Source organism: Micromys minutus, assembly GCF_963924665.1.
Source record: "Micromys minutus genome assembly, chromosome: 1".
NCBI lineage: Eukaryota > Metazoa > Chordata > Mammalia > Rodentia > Muridae > Micromys > Micromys minutus.
Genome location: NC_137969.1, coordinates 245032034 through 245058403, shown reverse-complemented (window position 1 = coordinate 245058403; position 26370 = coordinate 245032034). Strand labels below are relative to the sequence as shown.

Genomic DNA, 26370 nt, shown 5'->3' with positions numbered 1-26370 from the left:
CAAGCCCTTTCTAATTTGACACTTTCTGACCGGACACCCACTGTATAGCTGACCCGGTAGTAAATCTTCCTCCTGCTGTCTTCTATGGACTAGAATTGCTCCTATATCTGATAATTTTGATATTTGAGTGATCGGCTAAGTTAAAAAAAAAAAAAAAAAAAAAACTTGGTCAAGTTCTAGTCCATGTTATGTAGGCACAGGAGACACACCAGTTTGGGGATCTTCCCAAACTCTTACCTAATCCAAACTGCTACCTCGGAGCCAACCATAAAAGATGACTTTTCCCTATTCGTGGGGAAAGAGTGTAGGGTCTGTGGCTCGCAGGTTCTGCTGCTGTGGCTTGGAGGGGGTTAGGTGAGGTGGGAACTTACCGGATTTTTCTTCTTTGATGGGGTACTCCAGCACCTCTGCGGAGCTGTCCTTCAGGGAAGGAAAGTGGACACACAGCACCAGTCGCTTCAGGCTGCTGTCCCGGCACACCAGGAACATCTGAAACGGCAGAAGCAGGGGCTCTGTGAAGCGGAGGCTTTGGTGGAGGCAAGAGGGGAAGCAGCAGGGTGGAAATCATCCAGAGGGGATGTGAAGCAAACATTTGAGGGAGGTGGTCACCTATCTGACCCATATTGGAATTGGAGATCCCCGAATCTCCATTTCTCATTGGTGCCAAGCCCACGCACAGGTGATGCACGGGGAGGCAGTGGGATTCTGTATGAAAGTGGTCCAGGATGCAGGCTCAGCAAAGCTCCGATAGGTGAATGCTGGTTGAATGTCAATTCATGCTCTAGCACCCAGCTCTTTTGGGGGAGGGAGTGGGAAAGGTGTAGGGAGTGTTTGCTGAAAACAATTATAGGTATTGGAAAATTTATACTCCCCCCCCCACTTTGTAAAAATAAAAAGTAGCTAATACTCTGTTTGGACCTTGTGGTGCTAAAAGTAGCTAATACTCTGGACCTTGTGGTGCTGAGGATTGAACACACGGCCTCGTGTGTGCTAAGCAATGCTTCCACTGTGCTCCAGCCTTCCTTCCATCCCCTGTTCTTTATTCTGAGACAAGGCCTTGTTAAGTTGCCTAGTCTGTATCACTTCTGATCATGGAGTGGCTTCACTCCTCGTGGTCCCCAGAGGTGTGGCCTCCCAGGTGCAGTTGAAGCAAGAGGCTTCACCTTTGTTACAAACTGCTGGTTTTTTGGTTTTGTTTTTTAAAGATAGATTTATTTATTTATTTATTTATTTATTTATTTATTTATTTATTTATTTAAAGCATACTGTAGCTGTCTTCAGACACCAGAAGAGGGCACCAGATCTCATTACAGATGGTTTCGAACCACCATGTGGTTACCGGGAATTGAACTCAGAACCTCTGGAAGAGCAGCCAGTGCTCTTAGGCACTGAGCCATCTCTCCAGCCCAAACTGCTGTTTTATGATGTACTTTTCAGGCTCAAATGGCCCTTTACAAGCTCAGCCTTCCTTCCCAGATGATACTTTCTGGAATGTTCCTGGCTCCCGGCTTCCTCAAACATTATGTCAAGGGAAAGAAAGTGCTTGGTCAGTGTCCCTGTTCCCTCCATCCTAGCTCTGTCCCTGGACTCTGTCTCCTAGGCTCAGGTCCCAAACAGCTCAGCTAGAAATCCCAAGACTAGGAGTGTGGCCAAGCTGTTGAGGGCTGGCCAGGGCACTGGGATACCAGGACATCCCCAAGTGTGAGGACATGACCCTGAGTGTGGGAGGCTCTGGAGAAGACCTTTCCTTGGGTTCCAGATTCTGCTGCCATAACTACTGGTTATTAATCCCAACAGGACACTGCCAGATCATCTCAGGCATGAGTGTAGTGTCATGAATAAAACCCAGTGAGCTCATTGTTCCTGGTCCGCAGCAGTTATGAAGGCAGTGTTGCAGTAAAACACGCAGTGAGCTCACTGCTCCTGGTTGACGGCAGCTGGCGTGTACTGCCTGCCCAGTTGGCCCCAAGCCTGAACTTGCAACTTCTTATACTAAATCTACAAGGGGTGTGATGATGAGGAAACAGAGGAGAGCCAGGTAAAGCTTAAGACAGAACAGGAGATGCTAGAGATGGGTTTGAACTCAGGCCCTTAGACACCCCAGGCATGATGTTCCCAGTCTCACGTTGCTTTGCCGTGAGCACGCATGGCCCGTGTGGAAGTTAGCTGAGGTGGGAATGGGAGGTCGGTCTCTCTCTTCCTCTGGGCAGGGTTGAGAGAACATGAGGACCAGGAGCAGAAGTGAGGAGAGGAGGAGTTGCCGGTCTCTTTCCTTGCTTCTAGATGCTTCCATTAGACCTTACTTGCTACCTGGAGACAATGGCTGAGACACTGAACTTGAACTGTCCCAAGGATGTCTCTTAAATACGAAAGCACTTTTGTTTCTTCAACAAGTTCAAGGGCAGCTTGCCTCTTTGCCCACAGATCCGTGGGAACCAGTGGGGCTGGAGGAAATGTGGGTCAATGAATGTATGAGTGGGTGTGCTATAATGTGAAATACAGCTGGTCTTTGTTTCCAGTTCTTGGTACAGAGCTTCAGAACCCTGGGAATTTCCTGAGGCAGGGGCATCTGTCATTGTAAGAACTTTTCCAGACCAGGCATGGGGTTAGGCTAACAGGAGTTTCTTAGGCCCTTGGTTGCAGAGGAGGGCTGAACAAGGATTTGGGGCCTTGTCCTGGACCTGGGGAAAGTAAGCAGGGTTGGGATGGGTACCTCAGTAAAAATGCAGCTGGCTAGGTGGTAGCACATGTTGGAATTCTAGCGTTCCTGTCCTCCTACGTGTCTGTAAACTAGAAAAGCGACAGGCTGTGCTGGAAAATCAGACAGCCTTGATTCCAACTTGGCTCTGAGTGCAGCGAGGCCAGGGTAAGCTATGTGGCAAACAGGTGACAGAAGCAGGCACTGGGATCTCTGATCACTCCTGGATGCTCAGCAGGGTGACTGGCCGCTGGTTCACCCTCCTGGTCACATGCTTAAGGTGCCTGCTCCTGAGGTTTTCCTGATTAAACACGCCACTATCAGACCTCAATGGTCTGAGTCCTCACTAATCTGACCTGACATCCGGGTCAGCAGTCTGGCTTCTCCGTCTCTTCTCCTTTCTTCCAACACAATCCACTAGGAAGATTCCATCCCATCAAAGCAGAATGTCATTCCCCCAATGGTGTTAGCCACTGGGGTGCCACACTGGGGTCTAACCTCTGTGAACAGCTAGGATTCTTCCATCTGAATTCTGAGCTAGACAGCGGTGACAGGCCATGGGCCAAGTCAGGATGGTTGTATTCTAAATTCCAATGCAGAGTTGCTCTGGGTTATCAGAGAGGCCACTTGCCCTCTCTGGGTGGCTTTGTAGGGAGGGAGACAAGATAAAGGATTCTAAGCTTTCTTTTTAGAAAATGTTCTATCTCCAGCATTTTGTGGACTTTCACAGCTCCCCTGTCCCCACCCCCCATTCCCAAGAAGGTTACAAGAGAGTTCATTTTGTGATAAATTAAGGCAACCGCTGATGCTGGTGTGGACTACTCAGGACACTTCCCTGTCTGTCCTGGCCAGTAGGGGGTTGTATTGTTGTTTTCTGTTTTGACACAGTGTCTTGCTAGGTAGTCCAAACTAGACTGTCACATGCTTTGGAGCCCAGCATAACACCAAACTCATAGTGACTCTCCTGTTCCAGCTTCCTGAGTACTGTGGTGGCAGGCTTGTACAACCACAGATCACACCCTTCCCAGGATGTCTCTTTCTGTTGTCTGAGACAAGGTATCACTGTGTAGCCCTGGTGGTCTTGAACTCACAGAGATCCACCTGCCTCACATCTGCTTCCGGAGGGATAGGATAGGGTTTTGAACAGGCCAATGTTTTTCAGCAATAGCTGGAATGGGAAGAAAAAAGACTCCGGTAAAGACTTATACAGCCGCAGTGATCCCTTCAAACTAATACAGAAAGCCCAGAATCCACATGCACTCTAAATAAATGTGTTTTCACCCTTTATTTTGGACTATATAATTATATAATTATATATATAATTAGCACTATTTGTAGTTGAGGAATTTCCCATGATGCCTATGGTAATGCATCTAGTTCGGCAAAGGTCAGACCCACAGGACTAGGTAGATGGCCCAGTGGCCATCCTGGGCTCATGTAGCTGTGGTAGTTCATCTGTAGCTCACCAGGGGTTCCCACCCCGACAGAGCTGGGAATGTATGCAGAAGATAAGAGACCTGGATTGCCCAAGATTCATTTATGAACTGCGACTCACAATTCCTCTGACTTACAACCTGGCCATCGTGAGGCCCAGGCAGCATTTCTCAAGGCTGGCCACAGCCCACTGTCAGCTTGGGAGCTTTTAAAGCACCCCAGCGGCTGGCTCCTTTTTCAGAGAATGGAAACACAACTTGGTGCCAATGGAGGGATTAGCTTCTCAAGAACTGAAGGGAGAAATCCAAATGTCCCAGTCCCACACAGAATGTCCCCACTCATGGCCCAGCAGGTCTGGGGATGTATTTAAATGGAAGAATCCTAGCTTCTTAAGATAAGCCAAAGGAATACATGTTTGGACTAGAAGCTGAAATGCAGCAAGTTTTTAGGCCTCTGAAGGCAGCCAGGGGTGGAATTGAGTGAGGCTGGTCCCCTTACAGGACTGTTTCCTAAGGGTGGATACAGCATGTGTCACTCTTCTACAGGGCTGCCACAAGGATGAGAGAGGGGAAACAGGGCTTCTCTGTGTTACCAAAGAAGCTTGCCTGAAAGGAATTAGCACCCTCATGATCTACGGAACCATTGGCTGCCAGTTCATCTGACAGCATGCACACCCGTAGCTTTCTCTTAAGCTAAATCCTCACTACCAAAGATAAACGCACAAGAGGCTCCTCTCAGTGAAGACTGTCTTTAAGGGCTAGTGAGATAGCTTAGCATGGAAAAGCACTAGCTATCAAACCTGATGACCCGAATTCCTGATAACCAAATCCCACACGGTAGAAGGAAAGAACCAACTCCTACAAGTTGTCCTCCGATCTCCACACTCCCACCATGGCATGTGTGGCCCCTCCCATTAATAGATAATTTTTTTTAAACCCGCCTTTTAAGCTGGAAGCGATAACAATTTAATAGCAACAGAACCAGGTCATAGGCAGACCTTGGCTTCTAGGAGAGTTCCTTAATTAAAGGAGGCAGAAGTCTTTGGAGACACAGGATGTAGCTGGTCCTGGGCCGAGGGCAGAGAGTGTATACAAGATAACAGTATCTTCTATGGCCAGAAAACAAAGTGATTCAAACAGAAAACAGGCGATGATGCCTGCACTTGCAATCGTGGGGTGCTGGGGTCAAAGAGACACAAGAGTCATGTCCTTGTTTGCTTCCCATTGATGTGACAAACGCAGGAGCAAAAGTAGTTTGGAGGAAAGAGTTAATTTCATCTTACTGCTCACAAGTCCATTACTGAAGGAAGTCATGACAGGAAGTTGAGGCAGGTCCTGAACACAGGAACTGAAGCCAGAGAACAAGGAGTAACAGTGCTTACAAGCTTGCTCTACTTGCTTTCTTAACCAACCCAGGACCACCTGCTTAGAGGTGGCATCACCCACACTAAGGTAGGCCCTTCCATATTAATCACTAATCAAGGAAATGCACCACTGAGTTGCCTGCAGTCCAATCTTTCTTGATGGAGGTTCCCTCTTCCTGGACCACCCTAGATTGTGTCAAACTGACAAAACCTATCTGTCATAAGCCTCTTGAGAGACTTCTGTGGACAACTTTCCACAAATGTTGAAAGCTAGGAGCTAGGGAGGTATCTTAGTGGGTAAAGTTCTTGCCTTGTAAGCTTCAGGACCTGAGTTCGATTCCCAGAACCCATGCTAAGGGCCCAATATAGTAGCACATACTGTGATCCCAGTACTGAGGAGGCACAGGCAGGTGAAGGATCCCTGAGGGCTCACTGGACACCTTATTGAACTCCAGTTCTATGAGACCTTGTCTCAATACTGAAGGAAGGAAGGAAGATAGGAAGAAAGGAAGAAACCTGAAAAACAACACAGGAGGTTGATCTTTGACCTCCACAGCTGGGGGACAAACACAGGGTTGCAGATTAGTTTGCACCAAGTCTCCTGATTACATATTGCTGTGATTAAGTAAACAGACAAGGCAAAAGAGATGAATCTTTGGCAGAATCCCAATGTCATCTGGAGCCCTGTCATCCAGGAGGCAGCATAGTGACTTTCCTTTCAAAGAGTAGTAGGGAAAGAGGGGGCAGAATGAGGCTGAGGGAGGGAGATGCCACAAACCAGCAGCAGGCAAGCAAAGCCAACACCACCAGGACAGGGTCCATGGCTATGATACCTACTGTGGTTCCAATAGGAAATGTCCCCTAGAGAGTCATGTGTTGAAGACCTGAAGCCAAGGTCCCTGACTTAGGGCTAATCCAGAGGCTCTGGAAACATTAGGAGGTGTGGCTTGGCTAAAGGAAGTAGATCACTTGGGGGGCAGGTCCTTATATGTCCCTTTTCCCTTCCTATCTGGCTTTGCTCCATCACTTCCTGTCTACCAGGAGGTGATGGACTTTGCTGTCACTTCCTGTCCACCATGAGGTGATAAGCTTTGCTTATCATTGGCTCTCTGCCACAGTTCAGCCTTACTTCAGGTCCGTAGCAATACTGTTAACCAAATATGAGCTGAGCTCTTTCAGAACCACGAGCCTGCACACATCTTTCAATCTGTTTCTCTCAGGAATTCATCGGAGAGCAAAAACAATGACCCACAAAGGACCTTTCAATGATGGACTGCCAGTGACTTTGCCTCTGCTCTGAAGAGGGTCTTGGCACAGAGGACAAGTACCAGGACTGGTACAGTTAACTGTGGCGAGTGTTGGTTAGCTGCTGTCAGCAGGGGAGCTTGCATGAGGGTGGACATAGGACATGCTCTGTTCTCAGGGCACAGGGTACGCTCTGTTCTATGCTTGCAACTTTTCCATAACTCTAAAACCATTCTAACTAAAATATCAAACCAGTGTGAGTACAGAAGAAATAAAGGCAACTTTCTGATTGCTCTGCTGCTGAATACATGTTTTCCCCCCCTTTTATAAAGAGAACCACAGTGTTCCCAACTCTTTATCAGAGAAGAGGCTGCAAGGAGTAGGGCAGGTCCTGGGGAAGGAAGTGGATGTGGCCAAGGTCATACAGACACTGGGGACAAGTGAGCTGGCTCCAGGCGAGACAAAGGCTGCCACTCACAATGCTACAGGAGGTAAATCCAGATCTCTAGGCTGTGTCTTGCAACACAGGGACCACCCATGATGTTTGTCTCTTTCAAAATAATGACATCACTACACTGGTTCTATGGGAACCGCACTGTGTAGCAAAGGGCTTTGCCAGCATCTTTGAAGATCACCCTTTCTCCCCTTTTCTATGGGATGGAGTCTCACACTGTGGTCCACGTTGGCCTGAATTCACTGAGCTGTATCACCAGCTCCACTCTTCCTAGCTGTGTGATTTTAGGCGAAAGAGTCAACATCTCTGTACCTTAACTTCCTCATCTGGAAAGGGGAAAGCTGATTACGCGTTGCTGTCAGAAACGGATACAAGGATCAAATAATATCAGCAAGTAGCCATCTTAGCTTGGGTAAGTATGTTATGGGGTGTTGGTCAAAGATGCTAAGATAGCCTAGTGATCACATCTTAGAACACATCCCTGCCCTTAGCTAAGACACCTGAATTACAATACCATCTGCTCACATCCTCCTCTATTCATTGAACCACCCCGGGATCGTTTGCTCTCTCTAAGCCAGCCTGGTACTGTGTAAATGGGAGTTACACTGCATCATTTAGGGTCAGCACTGTTCAGTGTAGACACAACTGCCCCTCCCAATATTTTCCATCCACGGTTGATGTGCAGGTGCAATATGGGGATATAAGGGTGATTGTATTTGTTTCTTTCTTGATCCTCCTTTGTCACTGTCTCTACTCTGCACAGGTAAGCCTGGACACGGGTCTGCCACTCACTAGCCTCATAACCGAGGCAGGTGACACTGCCACCACCATCCCATGGATGGACAGCACAAAGTCCCAGGACCCTCAGATGACAGAACTCCAGGGGTACAGTCCACACTGCCTTCCAGGGGTTCAGTCAGTGTGTATAATCTTTATCTGTCTCTCTTTATGCTGCTTCTTAAGACTCTCTTCAGGACACCAGGGGCTCTAAAAGGCTGGCACTGACAATCAGAACTCAGGTCTCCTCATGGCTTGTGAAATGGGACAAAGGCAGAGCCTTCAACATCTGGACAGCACAGGGTTGGTGCTCACAAACAACAAACAGAACCCTAGGGGTTTGGGAGATCTCAAGTTTTTGTGCTTTTCGAAGAAAGAATGGTACCAGGATGCTTGCTGAACACAGAACATACACCACCACAGAGCCCCCTCTAGCCACAGAAATACTTTTGACAAGGTCACAGCTTCTGTTGCCCCACTTTGTGGTATGAACCCCATCAGTATTCTACTGAAGGCAAAAAGAATAGATCTGTTTCTGACAGCTCAGTTGGTGGCACTGTTTGGGGAGGTTTAGGAGGTGTGGCCTTGCTGGAAGAAGTATGTCACTAGGGTGGGCTTTGAGAGTAAAAAGTCTTACCTACTTCTAGTTTGCTCTTTCTGCATCTGTGCTTGTGGGTCAAGATATTAACTCTCAAATCGCTACTCCAGTAGCCATACCTGCCACTTCTCCATGACAGACTCTTATTCCTCTGGAATCAAAAACCCAGATAAACTCTTTCTTTTGTAAATTGCCTTGCACAAAGTGTCTGTCACAGCAACAGAAAAGCAACTGATCGGCCAGCAGCTTGCTCCTTGATTTGCTTTGAGATGCTTCCCCTAAGAACTGAGGAGGGAAGATGCAGGCTGCTTGGGGACCTACTGTGTGGGTCCCAATCACTGGAGGACTAGAAACCTTTAGTGAAAGGAATACATAGCAGGTTTTATCTAGATCACAGCATCTTTGATCTCCCTGCTTCCTGCTGGGTACTCCTGTGGGGAAAGAGGAATCTATGGACACCCAGGCTGACCTATGTATGGACTAGGATGGGCTGGGTGGGCTCAGGGATATTATCACCTTCCCAGCCCTGCATGCTTGGTGGCAGAGTGGCTGGGTCTTTGATCCCCTGACTTCTAGTCACCCCGGTTTTCAGGCACAAATGACAAGGTCCATGGATCTTATTTATTTTGTGGTAAGAGTCTGCGTCCCAAGTACTACACTGGGGATGATTCCCAGGAGATACAGAAGTGCCACAAGCTACACCCAGATGAGGATAGCTAGGAAGCCAGAGTCCCCAGTGTCAGACAGACACTGAGAGATAGAGTCTAGGGGTATTTAGACTGCCCAGGTTCAGCTCCTGGGATGTAGCAACAGCCGGAGTAGGTAGTTGGAAGATCACGGCTCATTCCTGAGCAGACAGTGGGAGAGAGCCTTGGACACATATTCCCTTGGAGAATATGGCCACTAGCTTGTGGGGTGGTATGTGAACATGAGAAAGATACAACTTTGGCCTCTGTCAAGATGATTGTGGAAGCATAGTTGGTACTGGGGTGGGGAGGAGAAGTGGATAGAAGCTGTTAATGGGGACAGGGCTGTCTTTAGGGGTGGCAAGAATGCCTCAGAGCCAGATGGCGGCAGTAGCGGCATAGTACCTGAAGAACACCAAATGCCTGCGGTACTTTAAACGTCTCTTTTTATGTGACGTGATGCATATTTTGCTTTGACTTAAAAAAAAAAAAAAACCTTCTGGGAAGTGACTTGGCCTAGAGTAGGTGGAGGAAAAAAAAACCTTTATAAGACATTTTACTTATGACAATTTTGTTCATTTCTGTCCAGTTTGTTTTGGTTTTTTTAAAAGATAATTAATGCATATATGGATTGCTTTTCTAATTAAAACAAATTGCATGCTGTTTTCAAAAGGGAGTAACATTTGAGAAAATATGTATGGGGGTGACAGGAGCATAGGAGATGCTGTGACTCATTCTATCAACTTCATCTGGCACCTCTGTCTACCCAGACATCACCCTATCTATTCATACTCAACCACTCACGTCTGTCTATCTATCCTCTATCTATCCTCTAGTTATTATCCACCTATCATTCACCTATATGTCCATCCATCTATATCATCCACCCATCATCCATCCATCCTCCCATCCACCCTCCATTCATCCACCCATCATCCATCTACCCATCATCCATCCATCTACCCATCATTATCCATTCATCATCCATCCACCATCATTTATCCATCCACCCATCACCCATTTATCCATTCATCCACCCATCCATCCATGATCCATCCATCCATCCATCCATCCATCCATCCATCCATCCACCCACCCACCCACCCACTAGGACCAGCACAATTGGAGAGGAGATTTAAAAACTCCTATCAAAGAGACCCAGAAACTTAGGATCATTTGCCCACCTCAAAGCTCCCAGAATAACTGCTGATGAACCACATGGCCTCTTATTTTGTCTATAAACAAGTGCCAGGTAGATCATGTATCCTGACACCCTTGTTCTTGATCAGTGGCCTAGCTCCTAAAGTCAGAGAAAGCTAGCACAATTCTATCTGATGCCTGAATACCCCAGGAAACCCTGCCAACACACAACCTTGGCCTGCACTCCTCACAACAGAACCTGCCTCCCCAGTAAGCACAGAACTGACTTACCCCAGCCATCTCCCGCCTCAGGATCCTTGCAGCCTCTGCCTGGCCTAGCCCTAGCTGCAGCCACACAGGGCAGGTCTTCACCAGCTTCTCTAGAACACTGATGCTCCGGTGTGAGATGCAGTTCTTCGGGGTGGTCTGCGGGCCAAGCCTCACGCCATCTTTCTCCTCATCTTCCTCTCCCTCTCCTTTGCCAGCATCTGGAATAGGACTGAGAACAGGACACGGAGTCAAATGGTCAGCCCATCCCACAGCTGACCTTGGGAGGATGGACAGGGAGTGTAGATTGAAGCAACCCTGTTTGCTCATCTAGGATCTATGTGGCTAGGGCCCTTGTTGGGGAATGATATTAACAGGTGAGTTACCATGTAAGGCATGATAACAAGTAAGACATTCACAGAAATAGCCAGCTACGGTACGAGAAGGGACCAAATATAACAGGTGTAGAGTGGATACAGTGGTACAGTGGTTATTTCAGTCTTGGTAGACTGAAAGAAGTATGGCAGCATCTGAGAGGGTCCCTGAAGAAGGGTTTTGAAACCTTTTAATTGAAGAACTCTGGAAGGCTATGGGATTAACAGCTAACTCCATTTTTACATGTCCACACCCATGTAATTACCACCATGAATGAGAGAGACCCGCACCACCCAGTCTGACTTGCCACAGGTTGGTCACTGGGCCGGAGAGATGGCTCAACCATTAAGGGACAGGCTCACAACGGAAAAAAATGTAAGAATAAATCGTCCTTATTGAAAATATAGGCTGAGAGCATTTTAGGTTCAGGTGATGGCAATGTGCCAAATGGTCAAGAGAGGAAGAGAAGGGAACCCCACAAACCATCCAGAAATTTGCATCTCAGAGAAAGCAGACAGGTGGGTAGAGTAGGTCAGACAACAGAACCGCAGGGGAAGGCCAGGGGGCCTGGAAGGCCAAGGAGGAACCCATTACACAGTGACTTTGAACGAAAATTTTCAGGTGTCTGGGAGAGATATGTGTTCAGGCAGAAGGACCCTGGGCTTAAGGATTGAGTGTAGAAGGAGGTGATGTCACAGGCACGCAGGGGACGCCAGGGTCTCAGGAGTCACTGGGGGAACTGGCTCTAAGTATTCTAGCAGCTTCTGTAGAGGCCCAGCACCTATGGAAGGAGCCTCTGACATCCTGTTCCCTGGACCAGACCTTGGGCTTCCTGTGGGATCTTTGCCGACTTTCAGAGGCAGAGCCTCTCCCTCTCCCTCACAGTCTCCCTGCATCATGAGCTGCAGGCTGCTGCTCTCGGGTGACCAAGTGAAAACTGTTTTTCAGGCTCTAGCTTGAGTCATGGGACCTACACCGTGCTTCCCCACTCTAAAGCTGCTGTCGCTCCTACTTCCTAAGAACTCAGGCAGTGGCTTATTACTCAAGGCATTTTCATCCCGAAAGGAACCCCCCCAATGGCTGCTACCCATCACCCCCACAGAACCTATATATCCTTCTGCAGTCTTCTGCTTGAGTTTCCTGCTTGCCTATAGTTCCCATGGGGCTTTGGTCCTTCTCTCCCAAAACTCACTCTAGCTGCTAGGCAAAGGCATGAGAGAGGGGGGTGGTGTAGGGGGGTGGAATGGGGAAAACAAATGTCCTATAAGAAAAACAATTTAGTTAGAGTCAAAAACATCTGCCTAAGTCTGGGGTGACAACACAGTAGGTATAGTATTTGCCACGCACGTGTGATGCCCAGAATTTATGTCAAAAACAGCATGGCGGCACATACTGGCAGGCCCAGCACTGAGGAAGGAGAGACAGATGGACACCTGAGGCTTGCTGGCCAGGCAGCCTCCTTGGTGAGTTTTAGACCTTGTGTTTTAGTTAGAGTTACTATTGCTGTGAAGAGACACTATGACCACGGCAAAGCTTAAAAAGGAAATGAAGTAAAGCATCTAACCGGAGCTGGCTGACTTCAGACGTTTAGTTCATTGTCACCATGGCAGAGAGCCTGGCGACAGGCAGACATGGTGCTGGAGAGGTAGCTGAGAGCTCTCTCTGCATCTGCACCCACAGGCAGGAGGCAGAGACAGACCCACTGGACCTGGCTTTAGCTTTTGAAACCTCAAACCAGTGACACGGTTCTTCCGTGACAAGGGCATACGGCCTCTGATGACAAGATGCTCACATCTATGAGCCTATGGGGGGGGGGCATTCCTATTCAAACTGCCATACCGTCTCTCAAGAAACAAAGCAAAACAAGGTGGAAGGTGCCTGAAGAACAACACAGGACTTGGTTTTCTGCCCTCCACACACATGCACCTATGCAAGTGTACACACACACACACACACACACACACACACACACACACACACACTCTTCTGCCCATCAATCTGGGGAGAACTACTTGCAAAACACATATACTTCGTCATCGACAGGCAAGCCAATTAGAACAGGAAAGTCAAAAGGTCTGAAAGAATTCTCCAAAGGCAACACACATGGTCCGATAAGCAGGTGAAAGGCTCTAAAGACCCTTGGTCGTTAGGGACGTGCAAATTAAAACCACAAGATGCCACCAAGGTGCCACCACAAAAGTGACTGAAATTAAGACTGCCCCTGCCATTTTTGCTGAGGGCGTTTTAGGTGTCAGAAGGCTTTGCTGGTATAAATGTAAACTGTTACTACCACTTTGGAAAATGACAGGGCAGGTTGTCGTAACCCGAACACATGGGCTCCGTGGCAGGTCCTGCTTCTTGGTATGTTCCCTAAAGGAACAGAAGCCCATCTATCAAAAAGTAGGCCAGAAGATGGTCACAGCAGCTTAACTGATGATAGCTCAAGACTGGTCCAGGTACTCATCGGTGGGAGGAGGCTGAAGAGGCTGGGCTCCCTACACAGAGCAGCAGCTAGCAATGAGATCTACTGATGAATGACCATGTGGCTGGACCACAAACTCCCACACTGAATCAAAGCCAGGGGCAAAGAAAACAGTTTCCACGAATCAAAGTGACGTTCAAATGGTGTCACATTTACATATGTATGTTTGTTTACTTGCTTATGTATTCATGTGGTACGAAAGCAGTAAGGAACAGTGACCTAACACCGAACTCTGTCATTAACAACCTATTCATGCTAACCTATTCAGGGAGGGCTAGAGTTTTCTCTGGAATGCACAAAGACCAAGTGAGCTAGTGATGGATGAGGGCATGTAATAATGCACATAGAACTCGAAGGGCAAACGGTGGATATGACCATTCACTGCAAACCCCTCTCTACCTCCTCTGCATGCTCAACAGTTCACTTTTCAGGAAACCGGCTAAGATAAAGTTCTTTGCATCCCATGTGGCCTGTTCAGATAAAGCCTACTTGCCCGGATCTGAACAGGCTGTGTGACTTCAGGTTACTTCACCTCTCTGGGTTAACTGCCTGTTTTTCAAAATGTCTTTGTCTCCCTAGATTACTGTGCCAATCTGATGCAGTGAGTGTCCAGGATTTAGGACCCTCCCCACCTGTACCTCTGCAGGGCTAGCTATTGTGGGAGAACTTATCTCTCAGCTCTCTTTCTGCCACAACCCCCCACTGTGTAGACTTGATTTTGAGGACTCAGCAAATCTGACTGCAGTGAATGATGCTCACATGTGGTTCTGTCTTGTGTCCGAGACACCCGGTCCCAGTGGCAACCCACGAGATCAAGAGCATAGGAGACACATAGCCTGACATGAACATGGTTGCCAAGAGAAACAAATTTTCTTGACTATGTAACAAGCCACAAGGAGGATCCTTTTCATATCCCAAGCACAGATGAATAGGCAAGGCCAGCACGGTGCACGCATCTGGCAGTTGACAAGCACCATGGACCAACCCAACACGGGCTGAAGATGCTTTCCAGGAAAGTCAGCTTCTTGAGGTCCCTCAAGGTCCATGCTGAGAGTTAACCTGACTGAGGATGGCTCTGAGCCCTTAGAGTGGTGGGCGTTTTTTGGCCTAGAGAACTGCGTGTGAGGTCATAGCCCTTGTCTCCAGGCATAGAAGCCAAGGCCCTGGGGAGATGTGGATTTCATACTATGTTAGAAGAATGACAGAGACAGAAGGGACAAAGCTTCCTGGCATCTGCCTGCCGTGACCAAGCTAAAGAGAGGCTGGGAACTCAGAAAAACTCTCGACAGCCCACAGGAAACAGGCAGGAGGTGTGATCTCCGAGTTGCTGCACACGCTGAGCTGGCTCACTCTGAGCTTTGCCTGTGGCTGTAACTCCTGCTGTCAGTGATGGTCGCTGAACCCTCTTGGCTCTGTGCCTGTCATCTGTTGGCAGAGACTCTGACGCCCACGCCCTCCCTCCTGACAGCAGATGCTGAGACCTGCTGTACCCTGAAAATCTTTGATTGAAGATAAAGAAGCAAGCAGGCATGACAAGTGACAGAGACAGGCCATTGTCATCGGAGTTGACAGCACGGGAGATCTACGGAGGAGTTCTGTCACACACAGACATAGCCTTCAGTGCATGGCACAAGCATTGGCTCCAGTGACCAGTCTTCCCCTCTCACAGCTGTCCAGGGACACTCTGTTGCCCCTGTGTGCCTGTGGTCAGCTGCCCAAGAAGTCCACAGTGTTCCTGAGCACCAGGTTCCCTGGGATGTTCTGAGCAGCTCTGCAGGGAAGGAAGAAGCTGGCTCCCAGGACAGTGAGGAAGGTCTGGGAGCTGTCACAGGCCTCATGAACCTCGGTGGAAAGAGGACAGAAACACTGTCGGGGGTCAGAGCAGGCAGGTGGCAGAATGGGGTGCTGGCTGGCTGCTATCAACCAGAGAGAGTACAGATGTTTCCTGGCCCAGAGCCAGAGGCTCTGGCTGCTTGGTGTGCTCCTGGGAGCTTTACCGGGAGACCTGCGACCTCTTGTGTAGATTTGGATGCAACTTGGAGTATGTGAGAGATGGGAAAGACATGCTTTCTCAAGCCATCATCAGGACTCTGCACAAGGCTCCAAGGGAGCAGAGAAGGCAGGAGGAGCTTCACAGAGGTGATGTGAGCTCCATCGTTCTCACGTCTGCTGCACCAGGCTGAACCGTGTCCCCTAAGAATCTAAATCTCAACCCTAGTATCCATGTATGAGACTTGGAGAAAGGGTCTTTGCAGGCCTTGCAAGCTAAGGGACCCAAGATGATACACCCTGGGGACAGGCTCCAGAATCTGTATTTCCAACTACTGCACTAGAAAGTTTCCCAAAATTGGGTCAATGAAATGGCTCAGTGAGTGAAAGGGCTTGCTGCCAAGCCTGAGGATCTGTGTTTTGACCTCAGGACCCACATGATGGAAGGAAAGAACCGACTCTTACAACTTGTTCTCTGACTTCCACATATACCTCCTGATACATAACCCCCCCACAATAAATAATTAAATGATTAATGAAATAAAAAGTTTTTTTAAAGTTAAACCTTTAACTTTAGAAAAAAAGGTGTGCTTTTTTTTTTTTTTAAAGTTCCACATTTGCATCCTTGTAGTAGCTGTCAAAGAAAATTCAATAATCTTTTTCCTCCCAGTCCTATTTGGGAACAAATACAGAGACATGTACGTATGTGCAAGGAATACTTTCCAGACGGCCATGAAAGGCATAGACAGCTCTGAGATACAGGAGGGGGGTGGCTCAGATCATTATAACGACTACACATTGCTTCTACGATGAAACTTATCTTAAACCAGCAGTTTTCTTGTCTGTTCCATGGAGCTGGTGAAGCCTGGCCCATGGGAACAGTTCAGCTGGGTCTCACTGGGTAATAACATTGGTGGTTATCTGTGCTTCTCCCAGGGATACCTAGACTTAGCAGTGCCTTGCTAGCTCATCCCACCAGAACTACCTTGTTCCTCATGCCACTGTGTCTCACTTACAGGCAAAACAGGCAACAGGCAGAAAGAAGCTAAGAGGACTGTTTCTCAGGCCCCCAAAGCTAGGCAAGCTCTTGGGGAATGCGCCCTGAGAATGGAGGTGGTGCCCGCTCACATGACAATCTGTCAGATCTGAGAGGTGAGATGATGTCATTCCTACTTCCAGCATCTCCTCAGCTGGAGATGGTGACAAAGGCCACTGCAGCAGCAGCATGTACTGTGGAGGGGGTGAGAGAGCAGCTGTATTAGTTAGGATTTGCCTTGCTGTGAAGAGGCACCATGACCAAGACAACTCTTATAAGGACAACATTTAATTAAGGCTGGCTTACGGGTTCAGTCCATTATCATCAATGTGGGAACATGGCAGCATCCAGGCAGGCATGGTGCAGGATGAGTTGAGAGTCATACATTCTTATATGAAGGCCGCTAGGAATAGATTGCCTTCTGGTAAGTTAGGAGGAGGGTCTTAAAGCCCACGCCCACAATGACACACTTCCTCCACTGAGACCTCCTAATAGTGCCACTCCCTGGGCCAAGCATATTCAAACCACCATAACAGCTTCCAGGGCAGGATGCTGGCTGCAGGTAACATGCTTTTCGTGTGAGCAGAAGGACCTGAGTTCAGATCCCTGGCACACATAGAGAAGACAAGTGTGAGAGCTCGTGTCTGCTACCTAGTGTTGGAGCGAGGGGAATAGAAGCACTCCTTGGAGATAGCTGGTAAGTCCATCTCCCCAGAATGTCCAACTCCAGGTCCAGTAAGAGATCTCGTCTTAAGAATAAGGAATGATGAAGGAAAACACCCAGCATTCGCCTCTGGCCTCCATATGAGCATGCATGGATGCACACATGAATATATACATACATCACCCACACACATGAACCATGTGAACACAGACACACCCCTCTCCCTGCCCATCCATAAAAAATGGACAGATAAGCTTTTGGGCTGTCGGCCCTTGGCTGTCACAGCTGTTACCAGGCAACTGACATCAGCCATTGCAAAAAAAAAAAAAAAAAAAAAAACAAAACAAAACAAACAAAACAAACAAACAAACAAACAAAAAAAACCTCAAAATCCTAAAGACAGCATTGGTGAAAGGGACAACATAAAAGTCCTCAGCTCTGAGATCAAGTCACTGAGGACCATAAAGAAAACACAGAACAAAACCCAACCAACCAATCAAACAAACAAAAACCATGAGGCCTGAAACTTTCTGTTCTACTGAGTCAGGGAGAAAGAAAAAGGGAGGAGGAGGGAGACTCAGGAGACACAGTGTCCACGTTGATGAGAGAGGAGCTACCACAGGAATTCTTTGTTCTGTGCTTGCAGCTACCCTGGGAGTCTGGAATGGAGCCCAAAGAGAAAGTCCTAAAATCAAATAAACAGAACCACCAGAATACGGAGAGCAATAAACACACTGCGTCTATGCTGTCTCCTGAGGTACTCAGGACAGCTGTGTGTCTCCTCTGTGGTCACAGCTTACCAATGTGGGTGCCAGTGCTCCCTGGGTGCTCCCTGGCAGGGGGCAGAGCTAACGGAGCCTTCAGCCAGACTTCCAAGACTTACTAACAAAGAAAGACCCAAGGCCAGTGTGTAATATAATGGGATGTCCCAAGCTAGATTGCGGCTACACAAGGCATTGCTGAGTTTCCTGTAAGTTTCTCTGGACTCGGACTATTTTCATTGCTAACCCACGTTTATTTATTTACTGTGTACGGGTGTGGAGGGGGAAGCCCATGTGCTACAACAGTGTGGAGATCAGAGGACAACCTGTGGGAATCTGGTTGGTTCTCTCTTTCACCCACGTGGGTCCTAGGGATCAAAGTCAGGCTGTCAGGCTTGGCAGCAAACACCTTACCTGCTGAGCGATCTCATCAGCCTTGTAGCCAGAACATTTGTTTGAAAAATAGAGAGCCCATATGCTTATACCCCTCTCCGAGGTGTTGGGGAAGATAGTCTGAGGAACTGAAGCTAACTCATTCTGGCAGAACAACCTCTTCACCCATCTGATGTTAGACCTCTGGGGCCAGGAGCTCATACTACCTTCCCGGGGAGCTCAATCTCAGCGGCAATTTCGCTGTTTCCCTGCAGAGGACATGATATCTCTGCTTTGCATTCTCAGAGTTTTGAAGTTAGGTCTGCATCTCCAGGTTAGGAAGGAGTTTGAGTCCGGCACTTTTAGGGAGCAGCTTGGACAGCTATCTCAAGGTTATCATGGCAGAAGCCTCAAGAAGGTCATTGGGAAATGTTCCTCTCTCCTGTGCTGATATAGGACTTGGAGCAAAGCTGATAGTGAAGGCCATCAGGCCCGAAAGCCTGGACTTAGGATGCCCAAAGTAGCAAAAGCAGGCTGCAGTCCCAGGAAGGGATAGAGCCTCATTCCAGGGCCACCCTGCCCTGTAAGCCTCGAGTCCTTGGTAAAACAGGGAGCCCGTACCATCTACCTTAGTGATGAGGCAAGAGCTAAAGCGGACAACAGCCGGGCGCTCAGTCCAGTGCTGACACAGAGCAAGTGGCAACTGTTTAAAGAGATGAAGGCCTCAGACCCAGTCTCAGGACAGAGGCAAGGCCAGAGTGAAGATAGGCAGGGCTGGGAAGTAAGAGGCTAGAACCGAGAGGGCGGGGCTAGGGCTGGGGAGATGGCTCTGTTGATAAAGTGCTTCCTGTTCGAGGGCGAGGATCTGAGTGGGGATGGCGATGTGCAGAGATAAGCCCAGTGCGGAGGAGGCGGAGACGGCGTCAGGGTTTGCTGGCCAGCTACTTTCACCAGCTGGTGAGGTCTAGACTCATCAAGAGACTCTTGCTTTTTCTGCACATTGCAAGGCCGTGGTTGACAGCCCCCTCCCCCTGATAGACCCTTGACCCTGTAATGATACAGTATAGACCTCCCTCCCCGGGATCCTGTGCCACCCAGGCTGAATAGTCCCTATGGCTTGCAGCACTCACGGGAACATCTGCCGGCTATATCTTCCAGACAGCTGCTGAGCCGGGTGCTGGCACACACCGCCTCTAGAAATATGCTGACCAAGCAGTCACTTTTAAAATAGTTCTTCAAGTGTTTCACACAATGGTTTCTAATATTGTCACAGACATACAGACACTACCACCAGTCATTCTGGCCCCGAGTCAGTCCCTATCCCCCAGTCCCCCAGTTCCCCCTCATCTGCTTTCTCTCTTCACAGGCTCGCCTTTTCTAAGTATTTCCTGTAATCGGACCTGGGTGCTGTTTAATTTCTTCTACCCTGTAGAACATTCTCGAGGTTCACCTGCAATACTGTGGTGACTAGTAGAATCTATCGGAGCCTCTCCGTCAACATCTTTCTTATCGACAGAGATTGCAGTCTACCTATCCAGTCAATTCCTGTTAACAAGACCTAGGGTAGCTGGGGTGGGGGGTGGGGTGGGTGTGGCATCCCAGCACTTGGAAGGCAGAAGCAAGCAGATCTCTGTGAGTTTGAGGCCAGCATCCTCTACAGAATGAGTTCCAGGACAGCCAGGGCTACAGAAACAAAGCAAGTTCTAAGGTGGCAAGCGTCAGTTTTTCTACAGAGCAGCAATAACTGGAGAAATTGTAGCAAACTAGCTTGTCTGAGGGTGGAGTTACATTGTACAAATGATGGAAGACAAGGACTCATGAGCCAGGTGATTCATAACAAATGCTGTGGTTGGCACAACAGGTGTGACATCGGGCATAGTGTCTGATGATGGACCTGGCGGGCACCTCATTTCTCCTCTCTTCAGGAAAAGGAGAGGGTTGGGCTCAACCTCACATGAACCCCAGCTGTTGACAATACTCAGAGTAACATTACATTGAAGGCACCAGAGCAAGAATGTGGGGGGATCAAATAGTGATGCCGGTGGGGGTGCTCCACATGGGAGAACAGCTGTGCCTGCTGCTCCACACAAGTGAGCCTCTCTTGGGCCAAGGACTGAGGGTCCCCCCAGCCCTTCAAATTCCATGTCTCTGCGACTCAGCTGACCCTTGGCTGTGGACCTCTGAAAGCTCCTCTTTCCAGCTGGCTGGCCCTGCTTCAGAAGAAAGCCTAGAAAAGGCAGAGGGCCAGGCCAGCTTCGTCTCTTCTGCCAGATCCTCCCCACTAAGTGTGCACAATACAGCCCCAGCTGCTGCCTCTTTCCTGGTCTGGCCCAGGCTGCAGGGCAGCAGGACCTAAAACAGAGCTCCAAGGCCTGTGGGAGGAAGTGGCTGGGTTTAAACCTGCACCAATGTTCCATGTACACATCCGTATCCAGGGTAGAATGACTGTCCACGCCAGTACCCACAGGATAGGACCAGAGCCCTTCCTTCATGGAGTTCTCTTTCTCCCCAACACGGAAAGCCTTTCATGGGAAGGTAGGCCCTGCACAGTTTTGCCCAGCACTGGCCAGTTCTGCAGGCTGCCCACAGCCTCTTAGAGAGGAAGTCAGCTCAAGCAGGTCTTCCGGCCCCCGGAAATAACGAGAGCAGACCAGGGCACCTCAGGTCATACGACACAGCCCACATAAAGGGGTCTGGCAAGTCAGAAGCTGTCCCGCTTTCTGTGTCTGCCTAAGTGAGCCACAGCCCAACTCCCAGCCCTACCTTGCTGAATGTACCAAGGGTGCCACAGTTCCCCCTGGGCCCACATTCACTTCCACATGGGCCTATGGAGGTGACCGTGGCACCAGTTTCAGTGTTAAGGCTCTTCTGATGGCTGCCCCCACTACAGTAGGCCAGCCTCAACCTTGGTTTCTCAGATGCTCCGATATGTTCACAGTGTCACAACCTCTGTCTCCATCCCTGGCTGCTTTCCCTTCACCTTGTGCCCTGAGCACCCACTGACCCATTCACCTGACTTGAGTCCTTGCATATTCCTCTAGAACTTCCTCTGGATCACAGGTTCTAGCTCCCTCCCTGCTCCTGTTTGACCTGACCAGGTCCATTCTACTGTCTCGCCCCTACTCCCCAAGTCTCGGATGGGACTGTCTACACCCACAGGGTCGCAGTTTGCAGGTGACTATGCCAATCTTTGGCCATCAGTATGAAGAAGGGCTGTGTGCTGTGTTGCCTGGTAAACTAACTAGGGGCTTATCTAGAAATGGCTTATCTGATTTACAGGCCTGGATCACTGCCTATCATTGAGTGAAGTCAGGGCAGGAACTAAACCAAGAGCATAGGCAGGAACCATGGAGAAAAACTACTTACTAGCTTGCTCATCCTGCTTTCTTATACACACCAGAACTACCTGCTAGGGGTGGGACCACCCATAGTGGGCTAGAGCCTCCCCCATTAATCCTTGGTCAATAAAATGCCACATGGACTTGTCTTCAGGTCAATCTGATGGAGGTTGTGGTGGTTTGAATGAGAACGGCCTCCACAGGCTCATATACTTAAATGCTTGGTCTCCAGCTGGTGGAACCACTTGGGAGGGATTAGGAGGTGTGGCCTTGTTGGAGGAGGCGTATCTCTGATAAGCGTTGAGGTTTCAAAAGCCCATGCTATACCCAGTTAGCTCTTTTTCTCTCTACAATTTGGGAATAAGACTTAAGCTCTCAGTTGCTGCTCCAGCATCCCTTGCCTGCCTGCCTGTTTGCCTGCTGCTGTGCTTCATGACATAATGGTCACAGACTTACCCTCTGGAACTGTAAGCCCTAATAAACTCTGTCTTCTATCAGTTGCCTTGGTCATGATGTTTTGTCTAGGCAATAGAAAAGTAACTAAGAACTATTCTCTCAAATGAGGTTCCCTCTTCCTAGATGGCCATAGCTTGTATCAAACTGACAAAGTAACTAGCACAGGGTGTGAAGTTGAAAACCAGGCATCCCGCAGGAATCCCAGATGGACTGTCTTCACAAGTGACTGCTCCTGTCTTTGCTCCTCTGTGGATATATTTAACTGGAAGCAGGAGCCTGAATACTTTATTTACTGGTTATAAGAGCTTAAGACACTTCACTGGAAGCACTGCTCAGTAATGGGTACCATCCACTCATCTGTCTGTCTGTCCATCCATCCATCCATCCATCCATCCATCCACCTGTCCATCCACTCACCCATCCATCCATCTATTATATTGATTGAGCTCTTCTATGGATTGCCCACTTTAGGCTGATCACACTACTACTGAAATAAATGTTACATCTGGCAGGCTGTAGAGATGGCTCAGTTATTAAAGTGTGCACTGCTCTTGCAGAGAATTTGAGTTCTGTTCCAAGCACCCACACTGGGTGGCTCATAACCAGTTGTAACTCCAGTTCCAGGAACCTGACACCTCTTTTAGACTGTACACACCAGCACTCACATGTATAACACACACACACACACACACACACACACCTAAAAATAAATCTTTTAAATAAAGGGCAGCTGGCATCCTGTGCCCACCCCGAAGAAACACCCAAAAACATCACTAGATGTGAAAATGGGATGAAGAAGGCAGGATTAAGGGATGCATGTCGGTCAGGACTGAAGGTAAAAGCCTTAAAGGTTCTGGTCCTTATGAGACGAGCCCTGTGCACATGTGCCACACACCCATATCAGGATGATCTCACACCTGTGCAGGGACAGAGAGGAGGGTGGTGGAGAGAAGGAGGATCTTCCATGGCACCCTGCGGTCCTTTCTGATTTTGAATCACATGACTGCACTGTCTGCTGGGGGAGGTAACAAAGGCGGCTGGAAATTCCCAGAAAGCCAAGTCCTCCTTAAGAGGACTCTCCCACATGCAGCTGAGCAGAACCACACAGTCGCACTCAGAGCTTGGCCCTCTTTGGGCCAAGTGTATCTACGGTATCCCTGGAATGCAAATCTGTGTCCTGTGGCAAGACTCAGGTGGGGAAAATGGAATGGTGAAGGTGTCCCAGCCCCACCCACGTGGCTTCCTCCTTCCCATCTCTGTTTGGTGCTGAGAATGTCTACAATCTAGGCTCAGCACTGAGCAGGAATGAGGTTGCAAAAACACATTGGCGTTAAAAACAATGGGCAATATCCATCCATACCTGACTTACAGAGAGCAACTTTAGATGCTGAACTTAATATAAACACTGAAATAATATACAGCCATTAAAAAGTTCCTAAAGTGCTCTACATTCAGCTGGTGGGAACATGAGACCACAAGGCTTCCGTGGAGGGTAACCGTTAGAACACGGTCGCAGACGCACATGGCTTTTGACATGGCAGCTGTGAGGCGTTCCCTTTACAGATGGAATCGCCATGTGCAAAGTGACTCATGGGACAACCGGTCCCCTCTGGAGTCACTGGAACATTGTCTGTACAGGAGAAATGACTGGAAACAACCTACATGCCCATTGATAAGGGGAAAATGGAGGGCAAAGTATGCAACTGAAAACCCAACACACCTAGGAGGCTGCGTGCTGACAAGGGAGGGGTGACTGGCGTGGTTAAGGACAAAAAGAACGGTGTGTGTTCGGAGTTCCTCTGCTGGACAGAGTGGTGGTGGTGTTGAAAATGGAGGAAGGAAGAGGGGAGAAGGAAAAAGAGGGAGAGGAGGAGGGAGGGGAGGAGGGAGGAAAGGAGGGATAGAAGGAGAGAGGGAGGAGGGAGGGGAGGAGGGAGGAAAAGAGGGATAGAAGAAGGGAAGGAGGAGGGAGGGGAGGAGGGAGGAAAGAAGGGATAGAAGGAGGGAGGGAGGAGGGAGGGGAGGAGGGATAGAAAGAGAGAGGGAGGAGGGAGGGGAGGAGGGAGGAAAGGAGGGATAGAAGGAGAAAGGGAGGAGGGAGGAAAGGAGGGATAGAAGGAGAGAGGGAGGAGGGAGGAAAGGAGGGATAGAAGGAGAGAGGGAGGAGGGAGGAAAGGAGGGATAGAAGGAGAGAGGGAGGAGGGAGGGGAGGGAAAGGCTGAAATTCTGACTAGTGTATGTAGGACTAGCAGTGAAGACAGCCCCTCCCTCCCTAAGATGGGAGAGGAGAACCCAACCCTGGCTCTGCATGGGGAAGGCACCAGAAGCCATGAGCTTCCTCATATCAAGATCCAGATACTTTTCTGAACAGAATGTACTCTTTGGGGAGGAGGGGAGGTGCAAGACAGCTTCTTTGTGTATCCTTGGCTGTCCTGGAACTTACTGTGGGCCAGGCTAGCCTGAACTCATAGACATCCTACTGCCTCTGCCTCCAAGTACTGAGGCTAAAGGAGCGCACCGCGACTGCTCTGCCTCATGATGTACCTTTTATCTAAAGGGCGTTTAAAATCTTTTCTAATAAAAAAATGGTTTATTTACTTTTATTTTACCTACATTGGTGTTCCTCCTGTTCATATGTGGGCGTGAGGGCATCACATCCCCTGGATCTGGATCTGGAACTGGAGTTACAGACAGTTGTGAGCTACCATGTGGGTGCTGGGAACCGAACCTGGGTTCTTTGGGAGAGCAGCCAGTGCTCTTAACTGCTGAGCCATCTCTTCAGCCCCAAATTGTACTTATATAAGTTTGTACTGACATTAGTTTTTGTCATTGGAAAATAACAGGGGGACGTTGCAGGAGAAACTTCAAAGGCAGAAGAGTAGAGGCTCAGCCAGTGAAATGCTTGCTTCACAAATGGTAGACCCAAGCTTCCCTCCCTAGAGCACACATAAGGAGCTGGGTGTGGTGCTGTAGGCTTGCAATCCCAGAGATGGAGACAGGCTCTCTGGAGCTCACTAGCCAGCTAGCTTAGCATACTTGGTGAAATTTAAGGACAATGAGGGACTCTGTTTTAAATCAAAAGCATATGGCTCCTGGGCCCAAGGCTGTTCTCAGATCTCCACATACAGGGTACTCATGTAATATGTGCACACACATACACACCATACCCTGCCACAGACATACACACACAAACACACATAAGCACCCACACACTATGCACACATCTGCACAGACACAAAAGTGAAGGAGCATACCTTTCAGGCTTACTTGTCACTTGCCTGTCTGGGCCTCTTGTGTGAAACAGGGCAGAATTAGGGGTGGGGCCCTGAGGCTAGCCTATTGCTTAGGAGGACCCTGGACACCCTGAAAGAGCCAGGAGGCAGACTTGGCCAGTGTTCCCCATACTTGGGGCCCCCTGCCTTCTCTGTGCTTTCAGTACCACAGAGTGGATCTGAAGTGTCTCCCCAAAACCCACAAGTAAAAGGCCCAGTGTAGTAGAGTTCAGAGGTGAGGTCTGAGAGGGGTGACAGGTCATGAGGAATTATCAATGTAGTCATTTCTTCAACTGATGGATCATGGTCCCATGAGCTTAAATGGCAGTGGGGGTTGGGAGATAGGCCACTTTACTTCATAAGTGAGTGCTATCACTGATGTCCAGGTACTTGGCCCTGACACATAGACCCCAGAGCATAGGAGCCCGGTGACCATGATGGGAACCAGAAACCATGAGCCAAAACAAACTTTTTCCTTTGAGCTGATTCTCTTGGGTATTTTATCTGAGCAACAGAAAGCCTCAGATAAAGTAACACAGCCAGATCCTTTCTCTGAAGATAAAGTAGAGAAAATATCTTCACATATCCACAGGGCCAGAAGCCTATCAGACAGAATTGTAGAATTGTGTAGATGCAGAAATGCTGTCTCCCTTTGATATCACAAAGGTATCTGTTGAGGTTTGGTCTGTTGCTATGTATTGTAATGCTAAATACTGGCCCCCAAGGTCTAGTTGCTCCCAGGGATGAGAAATGATACTATGTTACCTTGCTCTTTAATTTAAAAGTACTGGTTGAATAGTGATGCCTACAGCCTGCACAGAAGAGCAGCAGGCGGAGTTTCAGTTCCCTGGGCTTGGGGTCTGAGGCAGGACCACAGAGAGGAAGAGAGAAGGTGGAGGAGGGAAGAAGACACCATGAGGTAGGTGAATCATGTAAACATGGCCACAAGGGATGGCCAATTAG

At 48.8% G+C, this 26370-nt stretch overlaps 1 protein-coding gene across 2 annotated transcripts in view; it reads right to left on the bottom strand.

The window, feature by feature from the left end:
- RIN3 (Ras and Rab interactor 3) overlaps positions 1-26370 on the bottom strand; it is a 94779-nt gene that overhangs the window by 55096 nt on the left and 13313 nt on the right. For both annotated transcript variants that reach the window (XM_080917309.1, XM_080917310.1), the window contains exons 2-3: positions 10687-10894; positions 372-489 (exon numbers count right to left, since the gene is read on the bottom strand). In XM_080917309.1, coding sequence (XP_080773435.1) covers positions 372-489; positions 10687-10894 — 326 coding nt within the window. The remainder of the gene's footprint in view (positions 1-371; positions 490-10686; positions 10895-26370) is intronic.